This window comes from Capsella rubella, unplaced genomic scaffold (genome assembly GCF_000375325.1).
Source record: "Capsella rubella cultivar Monte Gargano unplaced genomic scaffold, Caprub1_0 scaffold_1, whole genome shotgun sequence".
Classification (NCBI taxonomy): Eukaryota; Viridiplantae; Streptophyta; class Magnoliopsida; order Brassicales; family Brassicaceae; genus Capsella; species Capsella rubella.
Genome location: NW_006238923.1, coordinates 568,000 through 582,006, shown reverse-complemented (window position 1 = coordinate 582,006; position 14,007 = coordinate 568,000). Strand labels below are relative to the sequence as shown.

The window sequence follows — 14,007 nt, the reverse complement described above, 5'->3', positions numbered from 1 at the left end:
AAGAAAGAATTGTTGATTTATATCTGAAGCAATCTCCTCTTCATTTATTTTCTTTGTGTGTGCAAATGACTCCTACTTGCAGGTAAACGAATTAACTTGGCTTGTACGAGATGTCACACCCATTCTATTATATTCCTAAACGATCATTTCTTTTTACCCTAACATGTGGCTGGTGACGTGGAATTCCACAAATTATATTTTTTATACCGATATAGTAGAGATATGCGAATATCTTATTTATACGAATAGTAGTACTTTGTACTATATTATCGTTTGGGTAGAGTAAAGGCCTGTGGAACAATTTTTGTGGGTAATCAATTATATACAATGTTAGAATAAACGTAGCTCGAATCTTTTTCTGGTTGAGTATTAAAGTTTGTATCAATTAGTATATAGTATATATATATATATATATATGTTATATGCAGATAAATTTGATTTTCAGCAAAGTTTTATTTTGATTTAGTTTACCTTATAGCTAGATGCATTAATCCATTTATATTGGGTGTATTACCATGTTAATGTATATATATTATCATAATGAAAATATATATAACGCTTGATTGTTAGGTCATGTATTCGTGGGAACGTATATTTTAACATGATAGTAATATATTAAACGACGACCAAAATAAATTGGAAAACGAAACCGTGAAGATTGATAGGCAGGGAAACCGTGAGAATAGGAAAAGGATAATTTAAATTTTATTCGAGCGAGCGACTAAAAAGAAAGAGGTCACGAAGAAGAATGCAAAGTAATAATCTTTAAAAAGTTGAAATATGAGTATGGGCATGTGTGTCGGAAACAGACACCAACTTGTGCTCTTGTTACTTCAGTGTCTCAAATCTCACACCCCATTGGCTCATATCTTCGGTGTTCATTATGATACTCATACTAAACTATTATTAACCCAAATATTGGTTATTGCGACAGCCTTGGGAAACACCTAATCAAATCAGCTGTTAGACTTCGAAATATTTTTTTCTAAGAAACTGTAAAATAAAATGACAAAAAAAAAAAACTGTAAAATAAAAAATAAAAAAAATCTCACGTACTATAACTCAATTAGTACTATGTATAATTTCCAGGTTTAAGTTTATATGGGAGAAAATGAAAGTAGTCAGTAAATGGAATATATAAGGGTATCGATAAGACGAGTCCCGACCAATGTCATGCACAAAGTAGTAATCTTTAATTCTAACCCATCTGTTTTTGTGTCCCACCAATAATAACATAGGTCTCTTGTTTCTTTGTACTAGCTCTCATCTATAGAGCCATATCGTAGAATCGTAATCTCGATCGAACAATAATGTTCAGATATGTGACTCGTGGTGGTCTTCCCACCACCAAAACCTCACAACCATCGTCCATCTAATCAAATCCCTATCACACTTGCTTTATATTGAAATCAACATCAGAAAACATTCAAGAACGCAAAGTAGTGAGATCAAGAGAGAAAGGAGATTTTACAATGGTTGTTGAGAAAGTGACTATTCATGAAGCTGAGACAAGAGACGCTTATAGAGTTGCTTACGTGATCCATTTCTTGTTGGGTGCTGGTAGTTTAATACCATGGAACGCTTTGATCACAGCCGTTGATTACTTTGGCTACTTGTATCCTGACAAGCATGTAGAGAAGACTTTCACCGTGGCTTACATGAGTTGCTCGGTCCTTGTTCTGGTTTTCATGATGACTTGGAACACAAGGTTGAGCTTTAGAGTGAGGATGAACTTGGGGTTTTCAATGTTTATCATTTCCATGATGGTTTCGCCTACCATAGATTGGCTTTGGAAAGGTGAAAAGGGTGAGAATGTTTCTTACCTAATAATGGTCGGATCAGTCGTGCTATGTGGTTTAGCTGATGGATTGGTCGGAGGAAGTTTGATTGGTTCAGCTGGAAAGCTTCCGAGAGAGTACATGCAAGCAATTTTCGCCGGTACTGCCTCTTCAGGTAAACCTCTTTTTTATTACAATTTTTTGTAGGTGTAATAATTGTGCCATTCAATTGAACTAAGTTTCTTAGTTCGTCTCTGTTTTTGCTAGGTATCATCATCTCTGTCCTTAGGATTACGACTAAAGCTTCGTTACCACAGACACCGCAGGGGATGCGAACTAGTGCTCATTTATATTTCATAGTCAGCTCTACCATACTCTTATGCTGCTTTATTTGCTGTAACGTTCTCCACAAGTTACCAGTAATGCAACACCACCTCAAGTTTCGTCAGCCTTTGTGTTCTACTGTGGCAATATGGGTGGTTGGGAGGAAGATTAAGTGGCCAGCTTCGGGTATTCTAATAATCTACACTGTTACTTTATCTATATTTCCAGGATTTATAGCTGAGAATTTGAAGTCCCATCTACTACAAAGCTGGTACCCAATTTTGCTCATCACAGTGTACAACATATCGGATTTCGTAGGCAAGTCACTCACCGCACTCTACTTATGGCATAGTATAAAATCAGCTACATGGGCATGTATCGTCAGGCTTCTCTTTTATCCGCTCTTCTCGGCATGTCTACGTGGACCGCAATGGCTGAGAACAGAAGTGCCAGTTGTAGTTCTGACGTTCCTACTTGGGCTCACCAACGGTTACCTGACTAGCGTGCTCATGATCATGGCTCCCAAAACGGTTCATACATCGGAAGCAGAACTTGCAGCCGTTTTCATGGTTGTTTTTTTAGGATTAGGTCTTGTTTGTGGCTCGGTTCTTGGCTGGCTCTGGCTCATCTGATTTTTTTTTTAATTGTCTGCATCAAAATGTTTATTTTATCAAAAAAATGTCGAGCACATGACTCTCACGAACTTTTTGATATTTGACTACTTTGATATTTTGTGACCACAAAAAAGGAAAAAAAAAACGCAATACTTTGGTATATCACTTCGATTTAATATTAATAAAACATGAATTGTTTAAATGGGAGTAAAGTATAATAGTAGCTAATTTCTTGATTAAATTACAAAATATAAATCAAAGAGTAGTATAAAATACAAAGGTAGGGGAAAAAGGGAATCAAAAGTCCACTTGCGGTGTATCGTACCTTACCTTGTCTTCTGATTGGTAAAACTTTATTTTATTATTTGTCTCCGTGTGAAATGTTTTCTACTTTTACTTATAGTTTTTTTTTTTGGGTCCTGTATATAATTAAACATTACTAAATTATTTTGATCTTAAATATGTGTTAAATTAATTTCTTGAATTATACACTTATATGGTTTTTTTAAACCTTGATTAAGAATTGAATGTCGCAGTCAAATCATATTGCTTTATATGTGACTAATAAATAGTTTTGTCTTTATATGTGAAATATGTTTAAGAAATTTTTTTGTCTTCCGATGATATGGATAACAAGCGTATGTACGCCCATTGCTTTTGATCTAGAGATACCTTGCATAATAATTTAACCTCTTCAGAGTCACAATTATAAGCAAAAAAGGTGTATATATATTATATATTATGAAACGTTAAAAAAGAAAGAAAAAAAAACAAAATGAAATTTAAGGATTGTGTGATTTGGTTGATTGTGAAGAAAGCAAAGTGGTTGATTAGGAGGAAGAGAGAGATGTCGTCTTTAACGGAAGTAATAATGAACTTTGGTCCTTTTTTGCTTGAGAATTGAGATATACACTTTTTCATAATGATAATAATGGAGGCGGGCAGTTAGTTATAACGTTATAACACATTCATTAATCATTATCCCATATCAGTATGATGTTGACATTAACAGATAATATCTTCGTTTTATGTAACAGAAAAAAGTGCTTTTAATCACTTCAACCAAGAAAAAATTGCTCTAACAACAACTATACCAAATCAACATTTCAACTTGTTTTGAAAACTTTAGAGTCTAATGATTTTTTTTTTTTTGGTTACCTTATTATTATAGTACAAAATTGCTGTGAAAAAAGTAATCAAACTTAACCTTGCTCTTTTTTTTTTTTTGGATTTTTGAAATAAAGTAATAAGAAACTTTTTGTCCCATTTTGATAAGAATTCTTAAACTCAATAATTCAATCAAAAGTTCTGTTTTCGTTTTTTTTAATTAAAAAGGATAAAAGGAAAAAGATGACACGCAGAGAGAATGGGGCATTCAGCATTCTTATCCAAATTACTACACACACTTGCATCATCATCTACTGAGGGATAAGGGAATGAAATTGTCATTTCTTTTTGTTTCTTCTTCATCAATTTCTTTTTTTTTATGTATAAACAAAAAAAGAGCAGTGGACCAACCAACCAGGAAGCAAACATTATATGATATACCATTATAATCTCCTTTTTTTCCCATAATAGTTTTCCAAAATGTCTATTGAAAAACTATTCAATTTTTATGCATTGAATTGATACCAAAACATCAGCAATGGAACAACCAAACAAGTGTAAGTACGTACGTACGTATACACAATTCTTCTGTGTCATTTCATGTTTATCCTCTTCTAGGATATAATAATAATAATAAGTATGGGTTCATTAGTTAACAAGATACTGTATCTTCAACGGGAATGACAAAAACATTCGCTGGCTCTGCCATTCGTTATAAAACAGACTTAGTAAAGCTCTTTGATGGTGAGTCCATTTCACGGCGTTGCTCCTCGAATTTCAAACACAACAACAACAAAATGTTTAGGAGGAAGAAGAAGATTCTGAGATCTTTCTTTTTCTTTTTTTTTTTTGGTTTGGTTCACTGATTTCTGAGATCTATTAATCGATAAAATTGAAACCCTATTAGTCTGTTACTGTATATCACCAAATCAAATCATCTCATTTAATATTGTATAAAATAAATGGTGGGAGATCTTCTTCTATAACTGTCGTTGCTTTTATGGGGATTGTTCCACTTTAAAACTAATAAAAGAACACCACATAACATTTAACGTGTTGTCTTAATCTCATTGTGAGGCTTTTATATTATCCACTTCCTTAATTAAGTTCGTCTTATTTAGAACAACAATTAATCTGTTTGGATCTCAATACCTAGATAGTAAGCCCACTAAGAACCGGTCCGGGCCGGGCCGGGCCGAGCGTGAATTTAGATGTAAGATCGGATCTTTGCTCGTCATTACTTCCAGCGTAAGAAGAGTCTTTAACACTGTAACAGTATTTGTTTTTCTTATTAACCCAAAATTTTCACCTCTTTCGCCTAGACGACGACCATCACCTTTCTCGGTCACTTGCCTTGAGATCTGACTGGCAGCGAGCGATTCAATTTCTTCTCCAGTCTCTCTCTCTCTCGTCTCGGCTCGATCGTCTCAACTGGCCATTGGCGCTTTTCTTCTCGGCCGTGGATCTGATTCTGGCCTCGGGACTTTTTGTCGTGCCGCGATCTGTAGTCAAATATGGCAGCAGCCAACGCCCCCATTACGATGAAGGAGATCCTGACGGTGAGTTCTCTTTCCTCTTCCCAGAAATATATGTGTATCTCCTGGAATCGATCGTGGGTTTTGATCTATTTAGATATTCCCGTATTAGCTTTTACTCTCTCGTTTCTTCTGATATTCAAGCTCTGCTGAAACTAGTTGTTTGATTGATTCCAGCTTCCTGCTGTTATGAATTCTGATCGATCTTTGTTTTTACTGTCTTGTTTTTCTGGATTGCTGGTTTTGGGAATGCATGTTTCTGATCCGGTTTCTCTAGATATGTTCAGATCCCCGAATTTTATCTTCTTGTCTAGTGTGCAATGTGCTTATATACTCGGATCTCATTACTTTAGTATATGAACTATGTGATATAACGCTTCAATTTGATTTTTCCAGCTTCCGAGCGTCGGGATCAATCAGCAATTCATCACGTTTACTAATGTTACTATGGAGTCTGACAAGTACATCTGTGTACGAGAGACGGCACCCCAAAACAGTGTTGTAATCATAGATATGAATATGCCGATGCAGCCTCTAAGGAGGCCTATTACTGCAGACTCTGCTCTTATGAATCCAAACTCGAGAATCCTTGCCTTAAAAGGTATTTCATTGTTTCCTTTTATCGAAAAAAACTTGTGCGTCTTTGAACTACCATTGGTTCTTCGTCTTGTTAACAACATATGCTATCTATTTCGGATTGGATTCTTTTTACTTCCCTTGCTCTCAACTTTGTATTCATGCCTTCATACTGGATCATTTCTTAAGCCTATTTTCTTTAATTTTTATGTAGCCCAAGTTCCAGGAACTACTCAGGATCATCTACAGATATTTAATATCGAAGCAAAAGCAAAGTTGAAGTCGCATCAGATGCCTGAGCAGGTGAGTGTTGATGCAAAGATATTGTAACCCCCCATTATCTTTGCTGTTGCACTTCGTATGGCTCTCATTTTTTTGGAATACTAATCTTTCATGTTTTTACAGGTTGTCTTTTGGAAGTGGATTACACCAAATATGTTGGGGCTGGTCACACAGAGCTCCGTCTATCATTGGTCAATTGAAGGTTGCATATCTTCAATACACTGTCATTTTTTTCATATCATATGTCTGTGTTTCTAATTTTGTTTTGATGTTATTAGGTGATTCTGAGCCAGTTAAGATGTTTGATAGAACAGCAAATTTGGCCAACAATCAAATTATAAACTATAAGTGCTCTCCTAATGAGAAGTGGTTGGTTTTAATTGGAATTGCTCCTGGCTCTCCTGAGGTAGGTTTACTGTGCCTCATATTAGGTTGAATAAAGACATCAAAAGTAGTAAATTCTTGACTGATCTCGTCATTATTATCTATCTTCTGTAGAGACAACAATTAGTAAAAGGAAATATGCAGCTTTTCTCTGTGGATCAACAGCGGAGCCAGGCCCTCGAGGCACATGCTGCGTCATTTGCACAGTTTAAGGTAACTAATTGGTTCTTTGGTGAGTTCATTCTATGGTCTAATCTTGAACTCTAGATTGACTTAGAACATTATTATTATTAGGTTCCTGGGAATGAGAATCCTTCTATTCTTATATCATTTGCAAGCAAGAGCTTTAATGCTGGACAAATAACATCAAAGTTGCATGTCATTGAGCTTGGTGCCCAACCTGGTTAGCTTCCTTGTTGCAAAACTATATTTTTCGTTTTATTAATGTATTTGGTATTCATCTGATCTCTTAAGGCTGGCGATTTTATTTCAGGAAAGCCATCTTTTACAAAAAAGCAAGCAGATCTCTTTTTTCCCCCTGATTTTGCGGATGATTTTCCTGTTGCCATGCAGGTTTGTTGTTGCATTAGAATACCAGTTATATATATATATTCGTTAAGTTGCCAGGGAAAATTTCTGGGCACTAATTTCTACTTTTCCTGACAGGTCTCTCACAAATTTAACTTGATATATGTTATCACCAAGCTTGGCCTGTTGTTTGTATACGATCTAGAGACTGCTTCTGCTATCTACAGAAACCGGATTAGTCCTGACCCAATTTTCTTGACTTCTGAAGCTTCCTCAGTTGGGGGTTTCTATGCCATTAATAGGCGAGGACAAGTTCTTTTGGCTACAGTAAACGAGGCTACCATTATACCTTTTATTAGTGGCCAAGTATGTTAATCTGTTACCGTTTTCCCTTTATAAGCTACCCATGATATCATGCCACTCTAAGAAATCTGTGCTTTTGTATCGCAGTTGAACAATTTGGAGCTTGCTGTCAATCTTGCTAAAAGAGGAAACCTCCCAGGTGCAGAAAATCTGGTATGCAAGTCTTTATCTTGGATCTGTTGTCTTGGTTAAGTAATTATAGTTGAAAAATGGCAGCTTGAAGAAAAGAATGTAATTTGGTAATGTGAAGTTTCTCATATTCTGTTTGGATGTTGTAGGTTGTCCAGCGGTTCCAAGAGTTGTTCGCTCAAACAAAGTACAAGGAGGCTGCTGAGCTTGCTGCTGAATCTCCTCAAGGAATTCTAAGGACACCTGATACAGTGGCCAAATTCCAGGTACCTTTTCCATATGCAAGCAACTATGTGTGAACATGTTTATTTATTATTAAACGTAGGTAACACCAACTTGAAATTACAATGTGCTCTATATAATTTCGCAGAGTGTTCCTGTACAAGCTGGGCAAACTCCTCCATTGTTACAGTATTTTGGGACTCTTTTGACTAGAGGGAAGCTCAATTCTTATGAGTCACTGGAACTATCTCGGCTTGTTGTGAACCAAAACAAGAAGAACCTCCTGGAAAACTGGTTGGCAGAGGATAAGCTAGAATGCAGTGAAGAACTTGGAGACCTTGTCAAGGTAATTTTGAAATGGACAACTTTTCCTTGATAATATTTGATATATCTCCTGTAGTAGTAAGTTGTAACAATAAACCTTTTTATTCCAGACTGTTGATAATGATCTTGCTCTGAAAATATACATCAAAGCTCGGGCTACTCCAAAAGTTGTAGCAGCTTTTGCAGAAAGAAGGGAGTTTGACAAAATACTGATTTACTCAAAGCAGGTAAGCAACAAGATCTATATAGTTTACTCTCTTCTGTTATGTTTACCCTAAAGTTCATTGTGCTCATGAAGTACCGTTGTTTTATATTGTGACTAGGTTGGGTACACACCTGATTACATGTTTCTTCTGCAAACCATACTCCGTACAGATCCTCAGGTTAGTGTGGTGCTTTCTTGATACTTGCGACATATTAAACTATGAAAGAATTTGTTTACTCATTACTGGAGATTTGTTGTATAAGCACATGAAGATTCATGAATCAGTTACATTGTTGAATAATTTGGACCTGGGCCTGGCCTTATAGAATGAAGAAAAAGATTTCTCCATTCATATTAATAGTCTTTTATTTTTTCTTTTGCAGGGAGCAGTAAATTTTGCATTGATGATGTCTCAAATGGAAGGAGGTTGTCCAGTTGATTACAACACCATCACTGATCTTTTTCTTCAGGTAGGTGAACAAGTATAAATTTATGTATGCACCAATATTTGTAGCTCATTACTTGTTTTCTTCCAATATAAAAAATTGTATACAGTAGATGTAAATATGTGCTAATTTGTCTATTTCTGCATATTCAGAGAAATCTGATCCGAGAAGCGACTGCTTTCCTTTTGGATGTGCTGAAGCCAAATTTGCCTGAGCATGCTTTTCTACAAACTAAGGTTGAAAATAGTTGCCACGTATTATCTCTCCGTGCTTTCTTTATTCACCTTCTTTCCTCAGACTGTATAAATCATTTGCTAACACAGGTTCTGGAGATCAATTTGGTAACCTTTCCTAATGTGGCCGATGCGATATTAGCAAATGGGATGTTCAGCCACTATGACCGGCCTCGTGTAGCTCAACTTTGTGAAAAGGCTGGACTTTTTATTCAATCATTGAAGGTTGGAGCACGTTTTTTTTAATTTTTTCCTGGCCAGATAGAATCATAAACTTGTCATCTACCAACTTCTTTTCCATTTGATTTGTGCAGCATTACTCAGAGTTACCTGATATAAAACGTGTAATTGTGAACACTCATGCTATTGAGCCACAGGTTATGCCTCTGAAATATATTTTAGTTACTAAAATCCTGGATGGTCAAGTTGTTGCATAACACTCTACTCATTATGCAGGCTCTTGTTGAGTTTTTTGGCACTCTGTCTAGCGATTGGGCTATGGAGTGCATGAAGGATCTGTTGCTGGTCAACCTGAGAGGCAATCTGCAGATAATCGTTCAGGTAAGCGGTGTATGATATGCATGATTCTGTATGATATGATGAATATTTATTGTTTATTGTGAAACTTACGTGTCCATGCAATTGCAGGCTTGCAAAGAGTACTGTGAGCAACTAGGTGTTGATGCATGTATTAAGCTCTTTGAGCAGTTCAAGTCATACGAAGGGCTATACTTTTTCCTAGGTTCATATTTGAGTATGAGGTGATTTATATAAAATCTGGTCTCATTCCTGTAAACAAGCACGATTCTTGTATTTATATGCTGATGTTGACCCTGTTTTCTCTCTGTACAATAGTGAGGATCCTGAGATTCACTTCAAGTACATTGAAGCAGCTGCCAAGACAGGTCAAATTAAGGAAGTTGAGCGTGTAACTAGAGAGTCTAACTTTTATGATGCTGAAAAGACGAAAAACTTTTTGATGGAAGCTAAGCTGCCTGATGCACGACCGTTAATAAATGTCTGCGACCGTTTCGGCTTTGTGCCTGATCTTACTCATTACCTCTACACAAACAACATGCTTCGTTACATCGAAGGTTACGTACAAAAGGTATATATGGGTGGACGGTTTTTAATGCTTTGGAGTTCATTTTATTGATTAAATATTTATACGTTCGATTCTTTTCAAAGGTGAACCCTGGGAATGCTCCCTTAGTTGTGGGACAGCTGCTTGACGATGAATGCCCTGAAGATTTTATAAAAGGCCTCATTCTTTCTGTTCGTTCATTGCTTCCTGTTGAACCACTTGTTGAGGAATGCGAGAAGAGGTAAATCAATTTGGTCATTCTGGTTTTCGTTCATAATAGTTTCTGTTTCTTCTGGAAACTCTAATATATTTCTGCTTTTTCAGAAATCGACTCCGTCTCCTCACTCAGTTCTTGGAGCATCTAGTTAGTGAGGGAAGCCAAGATGTGCATGTCCATAATGCCTTGGGTAAAATTATCATAGACAGTAACAACAACCCTGAACATTTCTTGACAACCAACCCTTACTACGACTCTAAGGTTGTTGGTAAGTACTGCGAGAAACGTGATCCTACCCTTGCGGTTGTGGCTTACAGAAGAGGACAATGTGACGAGGAACTTATCAATGTCACTAACAAAAACTCTTTGTTCAAGTTACAAGCCAGGTATTTTATCATTACTTACAAAAATTCTTACTTCTTTCACAATGGTGACTCTGTAGATTGTTAACACACAAATTTCCAATTGTAGATATGTAGTGGAGAGGATGGATGGTGACCTCTGGGATAAGGTTCTTGATGAAAACAATGACTATAGAAGACAACTTATTGATCAAGTTGTGTCTACTGCTTTACCTGAAAGCAAGAGCCCGGAGCAAGTTTCTGCAGCTGTTAAAGCATTCATGACTGCTGATTTGCCGCATGAGCTTATTGAGCTTCTTGAAAAGATCGTTCTTCAAAATTCTGCCTTCAGTGGGAATTTCAATCTGCAAAATCTGCTTATACTGACTGCTATTAAGGCAGATCCATCAAGAGTTATGGATTACATTAACAGGTTGGACAACTTTGATGGACCTGCTGTTGGAGAAGTTGCAGTCGAAGCCCAATTGTATGAGGAAGCATTTGCAATCTTCAAGAAGTTTAACTTAAATGTTCAGGCTGTCAATGTATTGCTGGATAACGTCAAAAGCATTGAGCGGGCAGTTGAGTTTGCTTTCCGGGTCGAAGAAGATTCTGTTTGGAGCCAAGTAGCTAAGGCGCAACTCAGGGAAGGACTCGTCAGTGATGCAATTGAGTCCTTTATCCGTGCTGATGATGCCACTCATTTCTTGGAGGTCATACGTGTCTCTGAAGATATTGATGTCTATGATGACTTGGTCAAATACCTTCTGATGGTTAGACAGAAGGTGAAGGAACCCAAGGTTGACAGTGAGCTCATCTATGCATATGCGAAGATCGATAGGTTAGGTGAGATTGAAGAATTTATTCTGATGCCAAATGTTGCCAATCTACAAAATGTTGGCGATCGCCTGTATGATGAAGCTCTCTACGAGGCTGCAAAAATAATCTATGCGTTCATATCAAACTGGGGTAAGTTAGCCGTCACACTTGTGAAGTTGCAACAGTTCCAAAGTGCTGTTGATGCTGCAAGAAAAGCAAACAGTGCAAAGACATGGAAGGAAGTGTGCTTTGCTTGTGTTGATGCAGAGGAATTCCGGTTGGCCCAAATCTGTGGTCTTAACATCATCATTCAGGTAAATAAATATCTGTTCTTAATAATAAGGGTTTTAGACTTGGTTGTGAATGATATTACAGCCCAATGTATCTCATTTGTAACTCGGTTAATCTTTTTGTGCTTAATAGGTGGATGATCTGGAGGAAGTCAGTGAGTACTACCAGAACAGAGGGTGCTTCAATGAATTAATCTCACTTATGGAGAGTGGACTCGGTCTGGAACGTGCCCACATGGGTATCTTCACCGAGTTGGGTGTACTTTATGCTAGATATCGTTATGAGAAACTTATGGAACACATCAAGTTATTTTCAACTCGCCTCAATATTCCCAAGCTTATACGGGCTTGTGATGAACAACAGCACTGGCAGGAACTTACCTATCTGTACATTCAATATGATGAGTTTGATAATGCTGCGACCACTGTCATGAACCATTCTCCTGAAGCATGGGAGCACATGCAATTCAAAGACATTGTTGCGAAGGTAGCGAATGTTGAATTGTATTACAAGGCTGTGCACTTCTACTTGCAAGAGCATCCTGATCTAATCAACGATCTTCTCAACGTACTTGCGTTGCGGCTAGACCACACTCGTGTTGTTGATATAATGCGGAAGGTTATTCACTGACTCTTTTTCTTTCTCTCTAAAAACATCTGAGTTGCATTGCTTAACGATCATTTTCTTCTTATCTCAGGCTGGTCAATTGCGTCTCATCAAACCATACATGATTGCAGTTCAGAGCAACAATGTCTCTGCTGTTAATGAGGCTCTCAATGAGATATATGTGGAAGAAGAAGACTATGATAGGTTGCGCGAGTCTATTGATTTACATGACAGTTTTGACCAGATTGGCCTTGCTCAGAAGGTAGAGTTGAAATCTGCTAAACGCTTAATATCTTCTCTCTTAACAAAAATAAATACGGATGGCCTGAGCAATAATATATTCTTCCTGTGAATGCTGTGAACAGATCGAGAAACATGAGCTTGTTGAAATGAGGCGTGTGGCTGCTTATATCTACAAGAAAGCGGGCAGATGGAAGCAATCAATTGCTTTATCAAAGAAAGACAACATGTACAAGGACTGTATGGAAACTGCTTCACAATCCGGCGAACATGAACTTGCAGAACAACTACTGGTGTATTTCATTGAACAGGTATGATGATGGTTAAGCATTTAGGAGATGCTACCACTAGCCATTCATTTTTATTAGTATAAGGGAAAGACACTTGGTCCAGACGATGAAAATAATATCCCTTGTCTGCGGTGCTTGGTTATACAGGGCAAAAAGGAATGCTTTGCAACATGTCTCTTTGTATGTTATGACTTGATCCGACCAGACGTGGCTCTAGAACATGCCTGGATCAACAATATGATGGACTTTGCCTTCCCGTATCTCCTCCAGGTGATCTTCCCTCACCTTCAAATACACTCTTTTGATTCTCTGCTCCATGAGATGGAAACCATTATTAGAACGGTATGATGAATTCTTTTGATGGTGTCCTGTTTTCTTTGTAGTTTATCCGAGAATACTCTGGCAAAGTGGATGAGCTAGTGAAGGACAAGCTGGAGGCACAAAAAGAAGTGAAGGCCAAAGAGCAGGAAGAGAAGGAGGTCATGTCCCAACAGGTACTAACCACACAGCTACGCTCGATATCACCCATACTCTTTTTCTTGACAGACACAGTATAAAGGAGTATTATGTTTTTCTTTTGTTTTTAAACAGAACATGTACGCCCAGCTGTTACCACTTGCTTTGCCTGCACCACCGATGCCAGGAATGGGAGGTGGTGGTGGGTATGGTCCGCCACCAACAATGGGCGGTATGCCAGGAATGCCTCCCATGCCAGCATATGGAATGCCACCGATGGGAGGCTACTAAGACACGAACTTATGTTTTTAAAAAGAGTTTATCAGAAACGCATAGTCGGCTCAATTTGCTAGGGAGGTTTTCGTCTGCTACTTGTCTGACCAGAATTTTGTCTGGTAATAATGTGGATAATAACCTAATTTCGTTGTAATATTCTGTGGTTGTTAGATGAGTCATTCTTTCTTTTTTAATGTTATTGTTGAAAGCCATTTTTCTTGGGACGAGAGTATATATTACTCGTATGAGTTTGTAGTTATACTTTCTTTCGACTCCTTAAAACCATTTATGAGTTGCAACTTGTTGTTGTTAGTAATATATGAGACTTTTCATACCG

General features: G+C 37.3%; 2 protein-coding genes across 2 annotated transcripts; both read left to right on the top strand.

The window, feature by feature from the left end:
• The first annotated feature begins 1,465 nt into the window (after window positions 1–1,465).
• LOC17900642 (equilibrative nucleotide transporter 8) lies at window positions 1,466–2,795 on the top strand. The gene is made up of 2 exons (XM_006304974.2): window positions 1,466–1,953; window positions 2,046–2,795. The coding sequence occupies exons 1-2, from the start codon at window positions 1,473–1,475 to the stop codon at window positions 2,732–2,734; spliced, it is 1,170 nt and encodes a 389-aa protein (XP_006305036.1). The 5' UTR covers window positions 1,466–1,472; the 3' UTR covers window positions 2,735–2,795.
• A 2,335-nt stretch (window positions 2,796–5,130) lies between these two features.
• On the top strand, window positions 5,131–14,004 carry LOC17896991 (clathrin heavy chain 2). Its single transcript, XM_006306519.2, has 30 exons — window positions 5,131–5,382; window positions 5,755–5,959; window positions 6,149–6,237; window positions 6,340–6,418; window positions 6,495–6,622; window positions 6,715–6,813; window positions 6,895–7,003; window positions 7,094–7,173; window positions 7,267–7,494; window positions 7,579–7,644; window positions 7,770–7,886; window positions 7,991–8,188; window positions 8,277–8,393; window positions 8,490–8,549; window positions 8,755–8,841; window positions 8,970–9,053; window positions 9,141–9,275; window positions 9,365–9,427; window positions 9,507–9,611; window positions 9,699–9,811; window positions 9,906–10,158; window positions 10,239–10,375; window positions 10,459–10,737; window positions 10,823–11,825; window positions 11,935–12,420; window positions 12,500–12,670; window positions 12,774–12,959; window positions 13,086–13,208; window positions 13,322–13,432; window positions 13,530–14,004. The coding sequence occupies exons 1-30, from the start codon at window positions 5,338–5,340 to the stop codon at window positions 13,683–13,685; spliced, it is 5,112 nt and encodes a 1,703-aa protein (XP_006306581.1). The 5' UTR covers window positions 5,131–5,337; the 3' UTR covers window positions 13,686–14,004.
• The last annotated feature ends 3 nt before the right edge of the window (window positions 14,005–14,007 follow it).

Excerpts from the sequence above, each read along its gene's own strand:
- LOC17900642 (XM_006304974.2), top strand. The coding sequence starts at position 1,473 with ATGGTTGTTGAGAAAGTGACTATTCATGAAGCTGAGACAAGAGACGCT. Across the intron at positions 1,954-2,045 it reads CGCCGGTACTGCCTCTTCAG|GTATCATCATCTCTGTCCTT; the intron begins GTAAACCTCTTT and ends TGTTTTTGCTAG.
- LOC17896991 (XM_006306519.2), top strand. The coding sequence starts at position 5,338 with ATGGCAGCAGCCAACGCCCCCATTACGATGAAGGAGATCCTGACG. Across the intron at positions 7,004-7,093 it reads TGAGCTTGGTGCCCAACCTG|GAAAGCCATCTTTTACAAAA; the intron begins GTTAGCTTCCTT and ends ATTTTATTTCAG. Across the intron at positions 7,645-7,769 it reads TCCCAGGTGCAGAAAATCTG|GTTGTCCAGCGGTTCCAAGA; the intron begins GTATGCAAGTCT and ends TGGATGTTGTAG.